The following is an 18,981-nucleotide window of genomic DNA, read 5'->3' on the forward strand; positions in this document are numbered from 1 at the left end:
TCACAGAGCAAACAGGCCCAAGGTACTTGTGCTGGAAGAGGCAGCTCTGCTGTCAGCAGCAGCCATGAAAGTGTGACATGCAAGCACAAAGAGAATGAGACCTCATCTGAGCAAAGCATCAGGAGTGTCTCAGATCAGCTGCTGGAGCGGCTTCATCACCATGAGATGTACCCAAGTCAGATACTTCCTTACCTATTGTAATCAGTGATACCACACAAGTATCTAGGAGTCAATCTATTAAGGTAATGGGTCCTTTAATTTTTTGCTATATTAATAAAAAAGTGATCCAATTTATCTGTTTCCTCATGGAGTAAATATTTAAGAAGCAAATACACCAGATCCATGAATTATCAATGCACCCATTATGATGTTTATATTTGCATAATCCGAAAAAATTAGTATCTTCATCAAAAACGCCAATGCTGGAAGGAAAGGGAATGAATTTAGGACAGGGGAAAAAACAGCTCTCCAAGTTAGTCATTAAAATGCCAGGCTTACCCTCATCTTCTCTGAGCGGCTCTGGAAGGCAATCGAATCTATACTCAATCTTGGAGTCATCTGGATGAATCATGCCAAGTCTTCGCTTTCTCAGTGCTTAGTTAACCTGAACATACATCCTCCAAACATCCAGCAGAAAGGGACGCACAACAGAAACCATACAAACTACTCCAAAATATTTATAAACAAATTATTAATGGTCATTTTGTATTAGCTTTGAGTTACCTGTGCTTCTGAACAGAGGAAAACTCTGCTGCCTCTTCAGTTTTAAAAGTAGTCCAGTTCCAGAATAGAGAAAGTTTAACATTAAGGCATACATACAGCTATGTTGTTTGCTTTCATTTAATAAAGATCAATTTACTCATACTCAAATACATGGAATGTTGGCACAAAACTAAAGCTTTTGTGGAACAGCTACCAATCATACACAAATATTCTGTGAGGTCCTCGTGACTTGCATTTCTCCGATAGATACACCACAAAATGGCTTTAATAATACAAACTGAATGCTGGATCAAATTTCTAAATAATAAGTAGCAGTTAAAGTAAATGGTTTGCTTTATTTGTAAATTATGTACAGAATACATTTATTTAAATTTTAATTATGATGGAGCAGGAGAAGGAAAACAGCCAGGATTTCCAAACCTGGAGAGTTCCTTCACCTGCTGGAGATGACATCTTTCTGTGAACCAGATGTACAAAACCAGTTTGGATTTCCTCGGTTGCTGGCACGCAGTCTGGAGAAAAAGAGCACTGCAGCTGAATTCAGCACTACCAGCTTCTACATTTTCAGCCAAATACTTCTGCTAAAACTAGTTTTCTCAGGAAAGTTTTCACAATCTTTTGAAAACAAAATCAAGAAGGATAACAAGAAAGCTGTAGGCTAAGATGGGCTTTACCTAACTAGAGATCAAATAATTAGGAATAATTGAAGATTTGGTCATTCCACTATCACCTGTTTTACAAAAGCAAGTTTGAGAAGCTAAACTAATTGACCAGTTATGCAAGTACCAGAAAACTGTTCTTCAGTATGTTTGAGGACAATCTGGGCAATCTATCAATCAATAGAAGACTTGTCAGATTGATAAAACTTCTGTAAATGGATATTAATGATTAACATAGTACCAAATAATCAAGTTAATGGTTAAAAAAAAATGAAGAAACTAGATATAAAACTGTTTGGTAACATGTATATTTCAGCAAACAAAGACGCTACTGTATGGTCTATGTTTTGGTGATCAGCCAACAAAGAAAATCCAACCATTTGCACATACTTAGTCCCCAAACCACAGTGAGTTATGATTTTTCATGTGAAGGCCTACTTTCGGTCTCTTCCTCCTCTTCACAATCTCCCTCATCTGTTTGCTGTTCCAGTTCTTCTTTTGTGATCATTTCAAAGTCGTTTCCATTTCCACTACTGTGCTGGGACCTGTCGTCTTCACGCCTGTCACTGTCAGTGTCTGAATGCCGCTCTCCTCCAGAGCCGTCTGTTCCCGAGTTCCTCGGTCCTTCTGTTTTCCCATCATCTTCTTCCTTCTTCTCACTGTCTGATTTCTCCTCACTGTCGTATTTTTGCTGCTTTTTGGATTCTGATTTTTCCTCTTTCTTTAAGTCTGCTTTTGGTCCTTTGTATTCATGTGTGTACACAGGCCTGAAGGAGTCAATGAAGCCCACATCTGCTGTAAGGTTTGGCAGGAACCAGAAGTGATGCCTTCCTCCAGTGATCAGCCAGATGATTAGGAAAAGGATGCAGCGAGCTGTATATAAAAAAAAAACAGAAATGCTGGGGTTTATAATAAAGACACACAATGCACACCTGTGGTGTAAGAAATGTGCACGACAGGCTGATGCCCACCTCAAGCCAGGGACAGGGGTGACCTTAGGAGGAAATCTCTTGTTCTGCAACAGCGCTGTGGCATCAGTTGTTCTTACCGTGTCTCCCCCATCCCATTAATTATGAACCTTATCTACGATTTAGCTTTTAATCCCTGCAGTTACAGAGATACAAGCTGAAGAAAGCCTTAAAATCCTGGTTACATCATTTCCACCACTGAATATGTTTTTATGCACAGCTCTTGGGTTTGTTTTGCCCCCCCCCCCCCCCTTCTTTTTCTTTTTTAAGGGAGGCAGTACACAGATCTCCACTCTACAGGAAACACAACCAGGTGACAAGCTTGATTTCTTTCTGTGGCACAACTCTGACACCCAGTGGCCAGGAGGGAAATCCGTAACAAAGAATCGGTCTGACTGTTCGGACCACGTCCAAGAGGTAGGCTCTGTCTTCCTTGTCTCTGACCTTTCAAACTTCACCTGGTGACACTGAGGATGACCAACACTTACCAACGGCAAGAAGAAGAATACTGGCGACGAAACAGCCTGCGCCTACACTGAGGTAATAAACACCAACACGCATTTCCGCTGGCCAGAGGGGGAACAGCGTTGCAGCTATAACAGCAATCACTAAGAAAAGCATGAGAAGGACAATTATTTTTTCATGGTATGGGTACAAAGGTACTAGGCTTACTATTTCTTCAAGGTATTGGCTTAGCATAGTATGAGGTACTGAGAATAGCTGAAAACTTGTCTAGACTCACTGTTTTTTGTACTGGGTAGAGACGTTGCATTCAGCAACTCTGAGTCACTCTGCTTAGCCAATAGAGCAAAAGGAGCCTCTCTGAGGAGTGGGCACAAGTAAAAAGGGGAGCAGGGAGCTGACTATAACCAGTGCAGCAGGAAAGGGACACAGGGAGCTGGATTGAAGTTGTGTTGGCCCCACTTTGACCCTTGTGGGTCAAAGCCCACAAGGGATGATGTGAGTTCTCAGGAGAGGTGGCTGTTCCACACAGAGGAAGCTGGCAGAACAAGTCAGAGGGCTAGACCAGTAGGACACTGATCTGTTAGCTCACTGTCATCAGTGAGCTTAACATCAGCAGTTAACATCAATACTAATTTAGATTACACAAAAAAAACAACAAAACCAAACCAGGTGATTTGGCTTATCCTACACAAATACAAGTTTTAGGATCAGAAAGGTATCACTCATAACTTAAAATCATCCCTTTAATATTTTTCACATTTTTATATAACCCGCATGGCCTATTGGATCACTTACTTGTTAGCTTACAGCAATGGAAATAACCAGCCTGCGTATCTCTGCTAATGCATGTTTCAGCTTTTACTTTTCAACATGTAGCAGCCCTTTAAAATTCATGTAATAGGTTCAGTATCACATCATGCTGAGACTGAAGAGCAAAACTTTATCTGGGAAAAGACAAACTTCACCAAGGACAGATGGGCCTGGAATACTATGCCTACATTTATGATGTCCTCACCAACGCCTGCTTTTACTTACCAAGTACAAGTCCCATGGCAAATGTTTTAAAGTGAACGGGGTCATAGATCCACACATACACCTACAACAGAAATAATCTGGTTTACACTTGGAAAACAAGCTCTGATAAATTATTTCATTTGTTGCCTCACCCAAACACTTACTGCCGTGCTGTCTACTTGGTGCTGAACAGAGGCCCTGCAAGTCAGTACTGTGTCAGAGCAGAGGAGCAGGGCAGGGGCCCCTGTATCCTAGGAAGGGTTATACTTTGACCAGGACTTGAAACAGGTTTTTCTGCCAGCAGAAGAGGTGCAAAAGGAGACAGACAGCCAAGGGGCTACATGCCTATGTGCCCGCAGCACTGCCTGAGCTGCGCTGGTTATGAGTCTTGTGGCAGGAGGCCAAAGGCAACGCAAACTGCAGCTGGGCAGAGTGCTGGCCATGCTGGAGGCTTCCCATTGCAGAGGAAGAAGGAAGGGAAGGAGCTCCTACACTGTGTAAGTGGAAAGCTCAGCCTGGATCTCTCAAAGAATTACTTCATGAAAGAAGTTGTACCTGCTTAACTTACAGGTGACAAAATCCTGGGGAAAACAATCAGACAGAAAAACCTGACAGGGAAATGAAAAATTCAGACATATCACTGAAGCAAGGTTTGGTTTTATCTTTCTTTATTCATTAATGTTGTTCAGTATGAAGTCAAAAAAAACTTTTGTGCAAACAAAATAGAATCACATAATGGTTTGGGTTGGAAGGGACCTTAAAGATTATGTAGTTCCAGCCCCCTACCATAGCAGCGTCTTGTAAGAGCAGAGTAGAAGGGCAGAATCACCCACCCTCAACCTGCTGGCCATACTCCTTCTACCTTTGAAGAGATTTCCCTAAGAGGGGAAAAAAAACAGACTGAACGTATGGAACAAAGCAACCAGCTGAAATGCTCAATTCAGCTGAAGTCCCATTTGATGGCCTCAGATAAGCATAACTGTACCTGCTGTTCCACAACGCACTGTTATCTACATGTCTACAGTTGCAACATGGTACAAAATGTTTGTGCTAGAACTGTGGACCTGTATGAATCAGATTTGCTCACCCTTGTCAAAAAACACCACCAACTTCTAGCTAAAGTGCAGGATTTTCTGAACTAGAAAAACAGGAATTTTTTTTTTTTCCTACCAAACAATTTGAATATCAGCTATGAATTATGAAGAGAAGCTGCTAATTACTAGAAACCAGCAACCTCCACAGCAGTGTATTAGTATGAACTAGCAGGAGGACACCTTAGAGGCAAAAATACAGTTTTTCAGAGTGACACAACATGTATTTAATATTCTACTTCTCACAGAGTGTGAGAGTTGAGTATATGCAAGTGCAGCTCTTCTTCCAGTCAGCTGTTCCATGAGTCCAAACAAACTGCAGCTCGTGAGTGGTGACCAGCAGTAAGGCAGTGTGTAATAATATTCAGTGTTCATAAGTGCAAAATAAGGAAGAAAAGGTAAAAACCAGCTCAATGTACATATACAAGCATTGGCTCGAAATTAGTTCCTACTTAAAAAAAGCCTCTTGAGAGTTGCAGTTCTTCAACAATGTCAGGTCATTAATAAAAAAGTAAATGATGTTAAGACAAGGAGTAAATACCATTGTACTGCAAATGCAGTGCTGTACCCTCACTTTGAATGCCACTCACCATCACAGTTACTCCATGTAAAAGACAACAGTGAGGATCAGAGGGAGGTGTGATTCGGTATGCAGTGGGATGACATAGAACAAGGCTGGCAGTAAAAGAACTGACTGAGAAGAGCAAATTAAAGATACATAGAGGAAATACATTTTCAGCACAAAGTGTTTATTTAGAGTTCACTGCTGTGTATGTTTTATAACCATCGTGTGCAAGAATCTGCACGGAAATTCCAGGACAGTGGCACACAGCATCAACACAAACAAGGTGCGGTTCTGCTGAAGTAAAGGCTTCCCGCTTATACCAAACATTAAAAACACAAGAATTACTCTCTGCATTACAGAGCTGTTAATCAAGTTCTCTGTCTTCTGGGAAAGCAAAGTATGCAGAAGCATTTAAGATCTGAGTTTCAGCAGTAAAGCCAGGATGAGAACCAAGGAATGCCCAAGTGTCACCCATCTGCCCAGATCAGAGTCAGGCAGCCTGTGGGTGGCAAGAATGTTTTTATTTCCCTACCTGTGACTGAACATCATGTTTCAAAAGGTCTGTGTCTTGTTTAGAAATATTTCAGCAGGATAACAGACACAGGATAATGTGGGTTGGAAGGGACCTGAAGAGGCCCTCCAGCCCAGCCTGCTGTTCAGATCAGGGTCCACTGCAAGGGCTGCCCAACTTACTCAGGGTTTTACTGGGTCCACTCCAGAAAGCTGCTGAGCATGGAGGCTGTAAAACTGCTCTGTGCAGCCTGCTCCAGCACCCCATTATACCTGGAGGACAAACACTGCACCTCATGGCCACCAACACAGAAACTACTAGTAATACAGTTTCTTTGTGATTTTTTTAAGCTATTGGTTATCTCCCTCTGACCTCCTTGCAATTATCTAAAAACCTGTGTTTCAAGATCAGCCACCATATCGCCATTAATTTTTCTTTCTACATGCCAAAAAAGAGTTTGCAGAAATCCAGTAAACTAACCTGTTATTGGACAATGGTACATTGACACTAAAAGTGAGGAAGTACCCATAAATCCTACCTCATTGCCATCCAAGAAAACTTGGTCTTCATGTGGCTCAAGTTTAAATTTCCTTTTAGTTTCCTTTTTCTTGGGTGTTCCTGGGGTCTCATCCTGAAAACAAGCACAAAATTGAAGTTAAATTTTAAGGAAAGAGAAATCTTATTCTTAAATTAGTGTCTAAGGACTAGACTACGACTTCAGGATTATATTATGCCTTCAAATGCATAGCGAAGCTCCCCAGAGAGTTAACAGGAAATCGGCACAAAGATCAGTAACAACGAACACCACTTCAACCCTAACTTCATTAGAATTATTTGTTCTGTATTTACCACAAAGGCATCCTTTAAGAATTGGCTTCTGCCTGGTTTATCTCCTCAGTCTCTTTCTGGATCTTGTGCTTCCTCCTCCCTGTCTCCCGTTCCTTCTTTTTGCTTATTTTCTTTGCTTAAAATTAACTTTCTAATTTTTGTCCTGTGGTGGTGTTCAAGTTACTACTCATTATCTTATATAATCCACTAAAATATCAGCTCAATAAATAATGACTGGTTTAAAAATTATTTACTAACATAACTCTCCAGATGACAGGCAACTGCCGGGGTTCATAACTTGCAGCAGCATCATTTTAAAGTACCTCAAGAGTTAAGATAAGCTTGTACCAGCTTCTGTGTTTAGACTGCCAGTGAGACTGTTTTGTTTGTAATTCTTTCATTAGCCACCTAGCTTTCTTCTGAGGTCCAGACCTTTGTACATGTTGACTATAGCTGTTGCTAAATTTGCCCTTATTTCAATGAGAATGGGAATCACTTAAGCACTATCCTACTCTCACAGGATTCACACCACTGTATATAGAAGAAAAAACCCACATCCCCCTCTCAAGTTTCTCCTGCAGACTCCTAACATTTTAATTTAGGAATTCTAAATTCTACTTTAATTTAGGAATGAAAACATGAAAAAACACATGAAAACTTAATAAAGACAGTCTGAACTTCAAAGGAAATAAATCAGAAGTCTGTAAAAACTAGGTGTTACACAGGTTAGTAATGGAGCTGTCCCACACAAACCTGGCACCCTAGCACAGAGCTATTTACAAGCATCATGTATCAAACATTACAAACATTCTTATTGCCAAACACCACAAACTTGGTTTTGTTTCAGGTGTGCAGCTGCACTGCTTTCAGATGTCTGGTCCCATGCCTGCATGTTATCCTGTGCTAACGTAGAAAGCATCACTGCCTGCTGCAGCTAAGAGCAGGTTTTTATTATCTCAGCCCACACTGGAAGATGATGAGGTAAACAAGGCATAGCTGAAGCCTCTTTTTTCATACAGATCAAAATCAGAGCAAGCCTAAAGTAAAAACCAAACAAATCACAAACCCAGGGCACTCTAGAGACGAAAACAGGCAAAAAAAAAAAAAAAAAAAGGTATGTCACATTTTAGAACAACCAACTATATTTTAAGCCCATGTAATCTCACCAGTTACTATATTCCCTGTCACAGGTGTCTCTCTCCTCTGACAGACAGTACTTACCTTCTTACACTCCTCTTTTTCACCATCCTTCTTCTTTTCTTTCTCCTTCTTATTTTTGTCATCTTTGACACTTTCCTTCTTGCTCTTTTTCTCCTCTTCTTTCCCAATCTCAGCCTTTCCTTTTTCCTTTTCTTTCTTTGTATCCTTGTCAGGTTTCATTTTCATCACTTTCAATGCTCGATGAAAGAACTGTTTTTTCAGGAGTCTTAAAATGAAAAAAGTTAAATGATACATTTAAGTATGGCTGTGTGATAATGATGTTTTCTCAACTGTTAATCGGATACCATTCTAGAGTATCTACTATAATCATGACTAGCATGACTGAAAGACAGAGATCACCATCATCTGCTCCATTTAGAACTAACTACACACAATCTAACTATCCTGGGTCTCACCTCTTACTTCTCGAAACTGGGTAAACCTCCTACTTTTCTGTGGCAGCATTTTGCATAGATATGAATGAAGCTGCAAGACGCAAGACTGTGAAACCCACCAGGTCAATTTAATTATCTTTCCCGCTAATGCAACTTCATCCAATATTTATGTTCAGGTTCATGTCAGTGTATTTCACAGCACAAATAAGAAAGTGCACATATGGCTTATCAAGTTCCTCGGCAAGTGGTGCATGATGAATAAAATCATCCTGATAAAACTGTGGTACATGTGCAAGCATTCCATTCACACCAGCTACAAATATACCTTAGAGCACATATACATATGGCCAGCGGGCTCCAGGAAATACAGTATTTGGGATTCTCAACCCTTGTTGATTCTTAACCTTGTCACCAGCAAGTAATATCGTTGAAAGAATCATAGCCAAATTCAGAATAGGAAGAGCCACACAGAATACTGCTCTTTGCACTGAGAGGAAGCAGTGGGGTGTGAAACCCAAATACATATTCACACCAAAAATCCTCATTTGGAGCAACAAATCAACTTGATTTGTCTTTGCTTTCTTTCTTCTCTTGCTGCAGACCAAATCTTTATGCCATACTGCTGGTTAAACCGAGGAACTCGCTGAAGATAGAGAAGTTATTCTACCAATTACACTTATATGCATACTGACTCTCAGGCAGAGTTGTTTCAGGTGTGTAAAAAACCCTTCCTTCAGACAACTGTTGGCATGGATTCTCTTTCTAGCAACAGAAAAATCACTTGTTTGGCAGAAACTGGTTTTCTTTGTAGCTGGAAGTTTAGGGGCTCAGGTACTGAGCAGCCCACAGGACAGGTCTTGCCTGCAGGACAGCTCTTTCAGGTGTGGGAGCTACCTCTGCCTCTGATGGAATTATAAAAAGATGAGACTGCAGACCTACTGCTCTGAGCACACAGCCATAGTACCAGCACAGCAAACAGTCCGGTCCTGAAGCAGGACAGACCTTGCCGTAACTACTGAAGTTCAGATTGCTTGCTGATTCCCAACTTGCTAACCCTCTATAGATCTGCTGAAAAGAGCATTGTTTCTGTAGCTTATTTGTGAGCAAAACCCCTCAAAAGATAATTTACTGAACTTAGATCAGTATATATGAGTACCAGGAGACCTTATGTACTTAAACAGTGTTATGAACTCAATTGGTAACTTGTTTTAAACATGCAATTGACTGATGCAACTGACACAGGATGAAGGAGCAGGATCTGCTATTTGTTCTTTTGTTTAATACAACAGGTAAAACAAGCAATAGCCACGACAAAAGAGTTAAGGTACTTGTTTCCAACATGCGTAAGAGCCTAAGCAGCCTTTTACACTGAATGGATTATTTTTGTATTAAGATACTTCTCCATCCCTTCCAAAAGGCAAAGGAAGTAGACTGTGCTAATATTTAAAACTCTGAAAACACTTCAGTGAGTACACTGAAGGGACATCTGACCATCAGAGAGGCATAATCTAAACCTCAGGGTCCAGCTTCTACCGTGATTGCAGACCAGCTCCACATGAGAGATTTGAGAGCTCTGATCCTACTAACTTAAAAAAACTATGAAATTTAGGAAATTTTTTTTTCATCTTGCCTCACATGCATAATGAAAGCGTGCGAGAGTTTCAAGAACAAAGATGAAGAAACAACATTGTTTCCACCTTCAAACACAGTAATAAAACTGCAATTATCATTTCTACAAACAACCCCATGTTTGAGAATGCACAAAGTCTAAGTGCAACTGGTTCCTAAACAGCTAACACAACTTAATAGCTTGACAACCATACTCATTAATAAACTTAGTTAATGAGACTAGGCCACACCTGTTGCAGTAATCAACTACAGACTCTCGGGTTGTAAATAAAGCCTCTTCCCCTTTCTTTGCCTTTGCCCATTTAGAATCCAGGAGGCAATCCACAGCTTTTGAGGCTAGAGGGGAAAACAGAATCAAAAATGCATTAAAATTAACAACATTCATTTTAACATTTAGTCTACATTCCTTGAACCACACCAACCAGTAAGTTGTGGTGATGTTCCACATCCTCTCACTCTTTAAGGTATGGCTAGCCACTATTCTAAAATACTCATGAAAACTATGCATCTTTAAATCACAGAGTGGAAAGTTTATTGTGTTTACTTCAGGCTGTTAAGATTAATTTTATGGCTATCTAATGCCTAGATAACTTTTCAAAACCAAATTGTAAGAGCAGTACTTATTAGATAAAGCACTAATAATAAAAAGAAAACACCCCCCCCCCCCCCCCCCCCCCCCCCAAGTACAAAGTTAGAAGAAACTTCCATTCTCTGGTTAAAAGTAACCCTACCAATAAAATAATCAACTCGGTGGCCCATCATGTTGGTGGATTTTGTTGGACAGTTGAAACGTAAGTATTTAGCAACAGCCTTCTCCTCTTTGAATGGCTCACCGACCTCCTACAATGGTAAAAGTCCAAAATTAATACAGTTTTAAACACATGGGAAAAAAAAAAACACTCATTTGGGCTCTAAAATCAAATATTGCAAAGTCCTCATTGTTTTATGACAATATGTAAATAATAAATAAAATGTAAAAGATGTGAAAATAGGTCATTTCCCCCAAGAACTTCCTATCTACACAGAGCAAAAATGCAGGACTTCTTAAGTTAGGCGATTTGAAGTCAACACCTAGGAACTCCTTTAACAGCTCTGTAAAAAGAGAAAAATCAGAGATGAGCTAAGAGGTAAGCACTGGGCACATGGAAAGCTGTTTAAGGCATACAAGCTTGGATGAAAACAGTTGTGAAGCTGAGAACAAAGGAAAACAATAGAGGGAGGAATGAGAATATATGAAATGACAGGAACGTAGGCATATTGACAGAATACAAAGCAGTTTGAATTTCAGGTGAACGAGGAGAAAATCATGCTGAAAAGAAGCTGAAAGATTTGGCTAGAAAATTTCAGTATCACTGCATGACCACAAAATGACTTGAACTTCAGAGTACCATCAAGGAGATTCTGCCAACCTAGAGATGATGAAGCACAGCAGGATGAAGTTCACAAACATCAAAACAGGCATTTTAAGAAAAGGGAGCCATTAGTCTGCGCACATTCATCACCTCTGCACATTTACCAACTTGCAGAGAGGTAGCAGAATTCAATATTGTGTAAGGCAGGATGGAGACGGACATCTTCAATTATGTAAAATTAAGACCTGTTATCTGTAAGCAGGAATGTTCCTGCTTCACAAAATCGTATCTGAAACAAGTGTTTCACATATTGCACTGAGTCATGCAAACTTCCTCTCCGTAAGAATTCCCTGAAGCAGTAAGGCTGAATTTTTCAAATCCCCCACTACTCGCAGATCAGTAACAGGGAGACACCAGGACATCTTCTCAGACTGGCAGTACCTTTTCTGTACCTATTCTTCTTGTGCTGGCCAAAGAAACAGATTACAGAAGCCACAAAACAGATTGGTGATTTACAGGAATACACGGAATGTGAAGTTTCTATTTAAAGACACAATGTTTTTAAAGGTCAATAAACATCTACAACCTTCATCACTGCCTTTAAGATGTTAATGGCAATAGCACAGGAAGCATGGTAAGTGACAGTGCAAGGTTAAATAGATGTTGTTACACCAGAATAAAAACTTTGCTGGTGAGAGTTGTTAATTTTCAACAGTTTGCACAGCAAACTTTCAAAATGAACTGGTTAATGAATGATCCTTCTAGAGGAGATTGTTGCTTTTCCTATCTGAGGACAATTTTAAAGAGTAATACAGACATAAGATATCCAAAAGACTCCACAGAGAGTAGAGGTTACTGAGTATTTTTTAAAGTTTAAATTCTTTATACAGAAATACGCTCTCACACTCACCAGTTTGTTTGTGCTCAAATTAAGTCAGATGATTCTAATAATCCTCATAGGGATTAACTCCTTCATGTTCCATCCCTTTTTAATTTTTAAGAATCTGTATAAAACATTACATAACTCATAGAAAACTATTCACTAGCTGACTGCATGTATGCTCATAATATATGTACTGTGGTCTGATGTCCCCTTCCATGGAACTGTACATCGCTAATGATGCTACCAAGTTTGGTACCAAACCAGATGCAGTCTAATAGCAACAAAAGAAGTTAAAATGGATTAAATCCAGCAAATGATGCTAAGGTACAGTGAAGACTGATGACTACACACAGCAGTTCATTTTCAAAATAATGCTTTTCTAGTATTTCCTACCAGGAAATTAAACTTGGAACAACAATTCACAGGGCAAAATGTTGTTCTTCACAGCACAGACAGTAAAACAGTCAGAGACACTACAGATATTCACATCAATGTTAATTCCTCTGCTAGGCTTTTTTTTTTCTCCCTTCTTCCTAAAATATTTATGATTCTGCTCGGTCATGTGCTGTACTACATAGGCAGTGGCTGGCACCAGGATATTTTTACTTTGATTGCTCCTTACTATGTGTTGCTTTGTCTTTTTCTGTGGGCTACTTTTATAACATTTCAAACAAAAATTCTGCCCTGTGAGAAAGACTGCCACAGTTACATTGAGCTTATTCTGAGAAAGTTTTCTCTGCAATTTAATCCTTTTTCATCCTATTTTCATCCCTTTAATTTGCAGAGCCAGGTTTTTGTTAAAATATTACAACAGACAACTGACAGAAATGAAAACTATATTTTTATCATAACATGAAATCAACACAAGCACTGAAAACTTCAATATCCTATGCACAACTTTTTTAAGATGCAGCTCAACTGATCTTTATATTCAGTTGTAAAACTAGCCAAAAGACAGACACTTTTAAGTCTCCTGATACATTCTGAAAAGCATTATACAAATAAATCAAGGGGTAGTTCTCAACAAACTATAACGCTTTACAACAGATCACATGGCCTTAAAAAGCATTATGAAAACTTCCTGGTATTTAAAGTTTGCTTTTATAGGAAAACTAGAAGACATCCCAGGTAATATATTTCTGGAATGTTGTAAAATGTCTTCTCTGTTAAAACTCTGTTTTCCAGTAATAAAAAATAGGCTAGTGTCAAGCTTCCAAATACTTCTGCTCCAGATTTTAGACCCTTGCATCTACTTTATTTTGTATATTGAAAAATGCATGTGTCACTAGAGAGCATGTAAAATTTGGAGATTTATGATCCCTGATAATTTACAAACTCTGGAAGAATGCCATTAAAAATAAAATCAAACCAAATGTCTTATTTATGTAGACAGAAGAACTCCATCTACAGGCAGGCAGAAAAAGCAGGGCTCAGCCTACCTACTTACTACGAATGCACTGGTATTTTCAAATTTTCAAGGAAATTCTCAGGCATTCCTATCAAAATTCTGTCCTATATGAGTTCGTAAAATGACACTGAGATTTTCAAGACCAGGGACCTTTCAGACCCACCGAAGTGAAAGGAAAATTTGAATCAAACTGATTTTTTACTATTATCTGCCAAATCAACGTATAGCACAGTGCATTCAGAACTTCCTTCAATACACTCACGTAGTTCCCAGTTAATTCAAGCTGGGACTGCAGCAGCAAAGCCGCCTGTATATGTTAAAAATAAAAACATCTGAACCACTATTAAAACTAGTGTGCCCATGACCTGTCTTCTCCCTCTCCTCTCTACCTTAATATGACTTACTCAGGTTCTCTTACTCCTGGAATCACACATGTGGATGTCAAAAGGCCAGAGCATACCTGTGGTTCAAAATTTCACTCTTCCCCCCGTACCCCCCTGCCCCTGCATCACAGTTGCAAGGAGACAGGTTCAGCCCAAGCCAGGATGATTTCCTCCCACAGCGTTGTAATGAAAACAGGGTTTCTGGAAAATCAGAAGAGAGTAAATGACGACTACTACTAACAAGACAAGTTATTTCATGTGCAGACAAATGCACTACAAGGATTTATGCTCCTCTGTTTTAAACAGGTCATCAAAATCAATAAAATTATTATCTAGTTTGTTTTGTTGCTCTTACATCTTAGAACTCTGATTTTTCAGAACACCATCCCTCACAGATGACTTCTGAGGCATTAGCCTTATCTCCTCTGAAGATGGTCTGAACACATCAAAGCTTAGGCTGAATTACAGGATTATTTTTTTCTTTTCCCTGCTGACTCTCAGGACTTTAGTGTAGAGAATGTTCTGTGGCAGGGGAGTAAGTACTCAGCCTTTCTGATGAAACATAAATATTTTGCCTAAAAGAAATCAAGGTGCAACAGAGAAAAAGCTCACAAATCAGCATGACTCGACAGATCACTGGGTGGGAGTGAAAAGAAACTCTATGCATTAGGGTCTTAGGACTCCATCTGTATTTTCTTCAGTGATTAACAGAGTCTGACTTCCGCACTGATGACCAGTACACGGATTGTCCCAGGTGTCTTAAAGAAACAGTTGCAGAACCATGCAGAGAAACCAGTTCTTCTGGATTACTATGGCTGTCTGCTAGCCACAAGCCATTAATTTTCTTGACAGAAAAAAATTAACAGATTTTTTTTTTGTCCTATACATATCCTATAAAATAGAACTATTTGTTTTTCTCATTTATTCTTTCCAGCAATCACCATTTTTTCTGAGCTTAAACACATGTCAAAGGAGCTATGTACAGTATTTTCAAGACAAAACATGCCAGCTTCCACCCCCTTCTACCCTAGGCCAGTTGTTTTGACTTTTTCTCTTTCCACCTCCCAAAATGTAACTCAGATTTTTGAAAACCAATGATTCTTGTTTTAATGACAAGCGGGTCTGCTACTTTTTATTCCTATTTTTCTGCATTTTTCCACCCAAAATTTTTGTTTCTTCCTCCTTATCACCCAATACCACCCACTTTCAAAGAAGTTATTTAGCCATTCTCCTCTGTTATCATCCCACTCAGCTTTACTAGAATGCATGAGAAAATAAAGACAAATTGGCAAGGTGGATTAAACTCTGCATTCCTGGACAACCACTGCATTGCCATTTCTGAAGATCCTTTCCATAGGCATTCACAAAAAACTGTAGCATAGGAAGCAACAATGCAGCTGTTTCATCTTCCTTCCCGCAGAGACCAAACCATGACAGAACCATAGGCTACAACAGTCAATGCTATTTAGTAGATGTCCTTCATCAGGAGACTCAAAGCTTTAATCCAGTGATTCAAGTGAAGAGGAAAAAAAAAGTCAACAAGGAAAGTTATGTGCTGTTAATTGGATGTATGCGGTATTGATGCCACCTCAGCCATCAATCTGCAGCTCAGCCATCAATTTGCAGTGAGACACTGACCTAAGAACTACCTAAGAACTGTTTTCTCTATTCAGAAGAGCAGTTTTTATATGCATTAACATTTCTAGACACATCACTAAGGTGCTGATCAAGTGCTATTACCTGCAACGCAAAGATAAACAAAACTTCACCTGGGCAGAACAGAACTGTGCACAATGGAATCCGGCCAATGTAATTAAAGCTTAATGCCTACTTAACAGTCAAACTGTGGCCCTGCCAACCAAGTGCCACATGTTGCCCAGCTGAACGCTTCTCAGAGGAAGCAACTCAGAAGATTTTTTTGCTTGAGTATTTTGGGATACACATGGAATTGTGTTTTTTTTCCCCCAAGAAATGAAATAGCTTTGATCAGGTTGCTGGAGTAACAAGCATTCAAAGACAGCTCCCATCTTTTAAGATGTATCTGTCTAAAGAAAAAATATTAAACTAGCCACTAGACAACATATGTTGTTTTTCTTTTAATAAGCCCTTTGTATACAGCAAGCATTTTTTATTTCAGAAATTTGAATAATGTGGGAGCCCACTGGCTTGAGCAAGCTGCAGTCTACAGACCAGTCTCTTCTCACCATTGCATGTCTGAAGTAATCTCCATGTCAGTTACAGTTTAATTATCATCACTCTCAGAATGACACTTTGAAAACTTTACCTCGAAATGTCTCTATTCAAACTTTTTAAGTTACAATTTCTGCAACTTCTGTAACTTTCAGCTTGTGGCTAGGCAAAGAGTCTAAGCTATGTAATACAGATTGGGCAATGTGTCTTTCTATGAAAATGCAATCTATAAAACAAATCCTCCTTGTTATCGCTTCCGATGGAGAACACAGAAAGTAGGCTTGACGCAACTTTGAACTATTTTACTGAGACTTTTTTTCATGTCTCCTCTCACATGCAGCTAGCTGATCTAACTACATCATTCCAATCCTGATGGCAGACATAAAATCCTATAAAAGTTATTCATAACCCAGGTTCTATACAGATAGTATTTGGTATCAAACTCCATTACATCAGTCTCTTCCACAGCTAAACACACCATCTCCTCCTAAGAACCTTTCGCCACATGCAGCTGTACTCAATGACAATTCAGATGTCAGACTTGCATACAGTATGATAAATATTCTCTTTATTAAGGGGTACACATCACCCTAAAATAAATGCATGCTTCCAAAGCACTTGCAACAACTACAAATCACACACTCCATTTTAAAACAAGAAACTTGCAGCATTATCCTGAAACACAGAATCATAGAATAGTTAGGGTTGGATATATACATGATAATACAGTAACTACGCCAATAAAGTTCGAAAAGCTTAAAAAAGAAAAAAACAATCAAAACCAACTACCAAGAAAAATACATGTTTATTCATTGCCCAATTAAGAACACCACTTGGGCATTCAACACTCTTTGTTCACTGTTCTGTCTTCCCACTGTTGCTTACACACACAGAGAAACTACTAAGATGCAATACACATTTATCTGCCTAGTTGTATCTCAAATTCAGGCCACAATCTTAAACCATAAGTGCTAACACCCAGACATCAGGCAGGAAATTAAGTATGTACTTAAGTGTCTGCAAGACCACTGCCTTGTGTATTGTACAAAACATTTAATTACATTTAATTTGGGTTTGATGGATGCTTTATTGAGCTAGTTTTGTCCTTGGTAAGGGACAGTCTATGATGAGTATGAAAAGATAGTAATTCTGTAATGTTTTATGGTAATGCATTGAATATCTGTGATTGATAAGCCTCGCTTAACCAGATTTTGATTAATTACCCTTTGCATTCCCCCTCCCCCGGCTCTCGTAGTTTGAATTAAAGGGGAAAAAAGAAACTATGATGTATAGGCACATCTCTGCTTTCTCAGGGGAAGGGAAAGTGGGGTGGGAAGGGAAAGGATGAGAGAGAGCAACCAAGCAGAAATATGACACATGAAGTGTACATTGTTGAATGGCTTTATGATTTCTCTTGTGAATATTATCTCCACTCAACAGCAGAGTAATAAATCCCAAACACACACTATTTAGGCTTAGTGTTAACAATACATAATGGTAACAGCCATTATAGTACCTGATGTTATAACTGTCCAAAACATGCATAATAAACTTTGTAAAACTCACTGTTAATATACTAAGAAGTCCAGACTTCCAGGTAAGTGAAAATAACTAAGATGTCTTCATCTTGCCCTTAAGTGACACCACATAATTATCACTACATTTTAACATGATCTCAAAACTGATAAAGTCTATTTTTACAAGCGGTTGTTTATGTTTTCTAAAAACAAATCTGTTTTTCTCACCAAATAATTTCCTGGCTGGGCACGTTTTTTTTTAAGATACTTACACCATCTGCCCCATGCCTTTTTCCTTATGATCGCTGGAACAGACAGATGATGGGTCAGCTCTCGGCTAAGGTGGCTGCTCGCCTATTCTGAGTGTTGTTATATCACATCAAGCTACTGTCCAACACTGGTAACGGGTGAGATCCTAAGTATAATAGGACCATTAAAAACAGGGAACATTCGATATTTCACCCGCTGGTCTTCGAAGAAGACGACGTACTTTCGAGGGCGCAGACCCTCTGAGGGCAGGCCCGCCGCTAAGGGTGAGGCCGGGACGGGCTCCCTGCCGTGCCAGCCGCCCCTCAGCCTCCAGCCGCGGCGGGAATGCAACGCTTGCAGCACCCCTAAACCGCTCCTACAGGCACTCCTCCGCCCCGCAGGGGCCCCTGCTTCCCTCAGTATTTACGAGGATTTATGAATTTGCTAGAAAATTCTGAGGAAAGCCTGTCTCCCGCTGCCAGCCCGGGCTTCTACCGAGCTCTGGTGCGGCGCTCCCGGCGCCTGCGGGATCCCGCTACCTCGGCGGCGGGCGAGACGATGGTGCTTCCCCCACCGCCCGCCGCCACCACCTCACAACGGCACGGCGTCGTGGCGGGGAGGCCGTGGAAAAGGGAAGGAAGCCCCCTTGAGGTGCGGCCGGGCCGCCGGCGCAGCCCAGCCGGGCCTCCCTGAGGACGGAGAGAGGGAGCTGCCGCCCGGGGAGGAGGCAAGGGCAGGGCAGGCTGGAAGGGAGAGGGCCAGCTACCTGGATCCGCTTCCTGTGCCTCCGCCGCTCCGCCATGTTGTCCCCGTCTGCTCCGCCGGTGACGTGAGCGAGCGCGGGGGGGGGAGGGGGGCGGCTGCCTCGCGAGAGGCGGCGGGAGCCTGCGGAGGGGCGGGAAGGCCGCGTGCCCTCGGCTGTTCAGCGGGTGCTCCGGGTGAGGGTTTCTG

At 40.4% G+C, this 18,981-nt stretch overlaps 1 protein-coding gene across 3 annotated transcripts; it reads right to left on the minus strand.

Moving 5' to 3' along the window:
- Positions 1–224: 224 nt before the first annotated feature.
- SEC62 (SEC62 homolog, preprotein translocation factor) lies at positions 225–18,918 on the minus strand. 3 transcript variants are annotated; one of them, XM_057411516.1, is made up of 8 exons: positions 18,797–18,918; positions 10,780–10,888; positions 10,279–10,384; positions 8,046–8,250; positions 6,535–6,627; positions 3,851–3,911; positions 2,839–2,958; positions 225–2,255 (listed from the first exon to the last, which is right to left on the minus strand). In XM_057411516.1, the coding sequence occupies exons 1-8, from the start codon at positions 18,830–18,832 to the stop codon at positions 1,795–1,797; spliced, it is 1,191 nt and encodes a 396-aa protein (XP_057267499.1). In that variant the 5' UTR covers positions 18,833–18,918; the 3' UTR covers positions 225–1,794. The 3 variants fall into 3 exon arrangements, with proteins under 3 accessions (XP_057267499.1, XP_057267501.1, XP_057267500.1); XM_057411518.1 differs by lacking the exon at positions 18,797–18,918 and adding an exon at positions 18,010–18,031; XM_057411517.1 differs by lacking the exon at positions 18,797–18,918 and adding an exon at positions 14,152–14,172.
- Between the last annotated feature and the right edge of the window lie 63 nt (positions 18,919–18,981).

Source organism: Pezoporus wallicus, unplaced genomic scaffold (assembly GCF_028554395.1).
Source record: "Pezoporus wallicus isolate ANWC-B61680 ecotype Strahan unplaced genomic scaffold, APGP_CSIRO_Pwel_v1 contig_6899, whole genome shotgun sequence".
NCBI lineage: Eukaryota > Metazoa > Chordata > Aves > Psittaciformes > Psittacidae > Pezoporus > Pezoporus wallicus.

Coding starts and splice junctions, on each gene's coding strand:
- SEC62 (XM_057411516.1), bottom strand. CDS start 18,832: ATGGCGGAGCGGCGGAGGCACAGGAAGCGGATCCAG. Junction 10,385..10,779: donor CCGAGTTGATTATTTTATTG/GTAGGGTTACTT, acceptor TTTCCCCTCTAG/CCTCAAAAGCTGTGGATTGC. Junction 3,912..6,534: donor TTTTCTTGGATGGCAATGAG/GTAGGATTTATG, acceptor TTTCTGTTGTAG/GTGTATGTGTGGATCTATGA.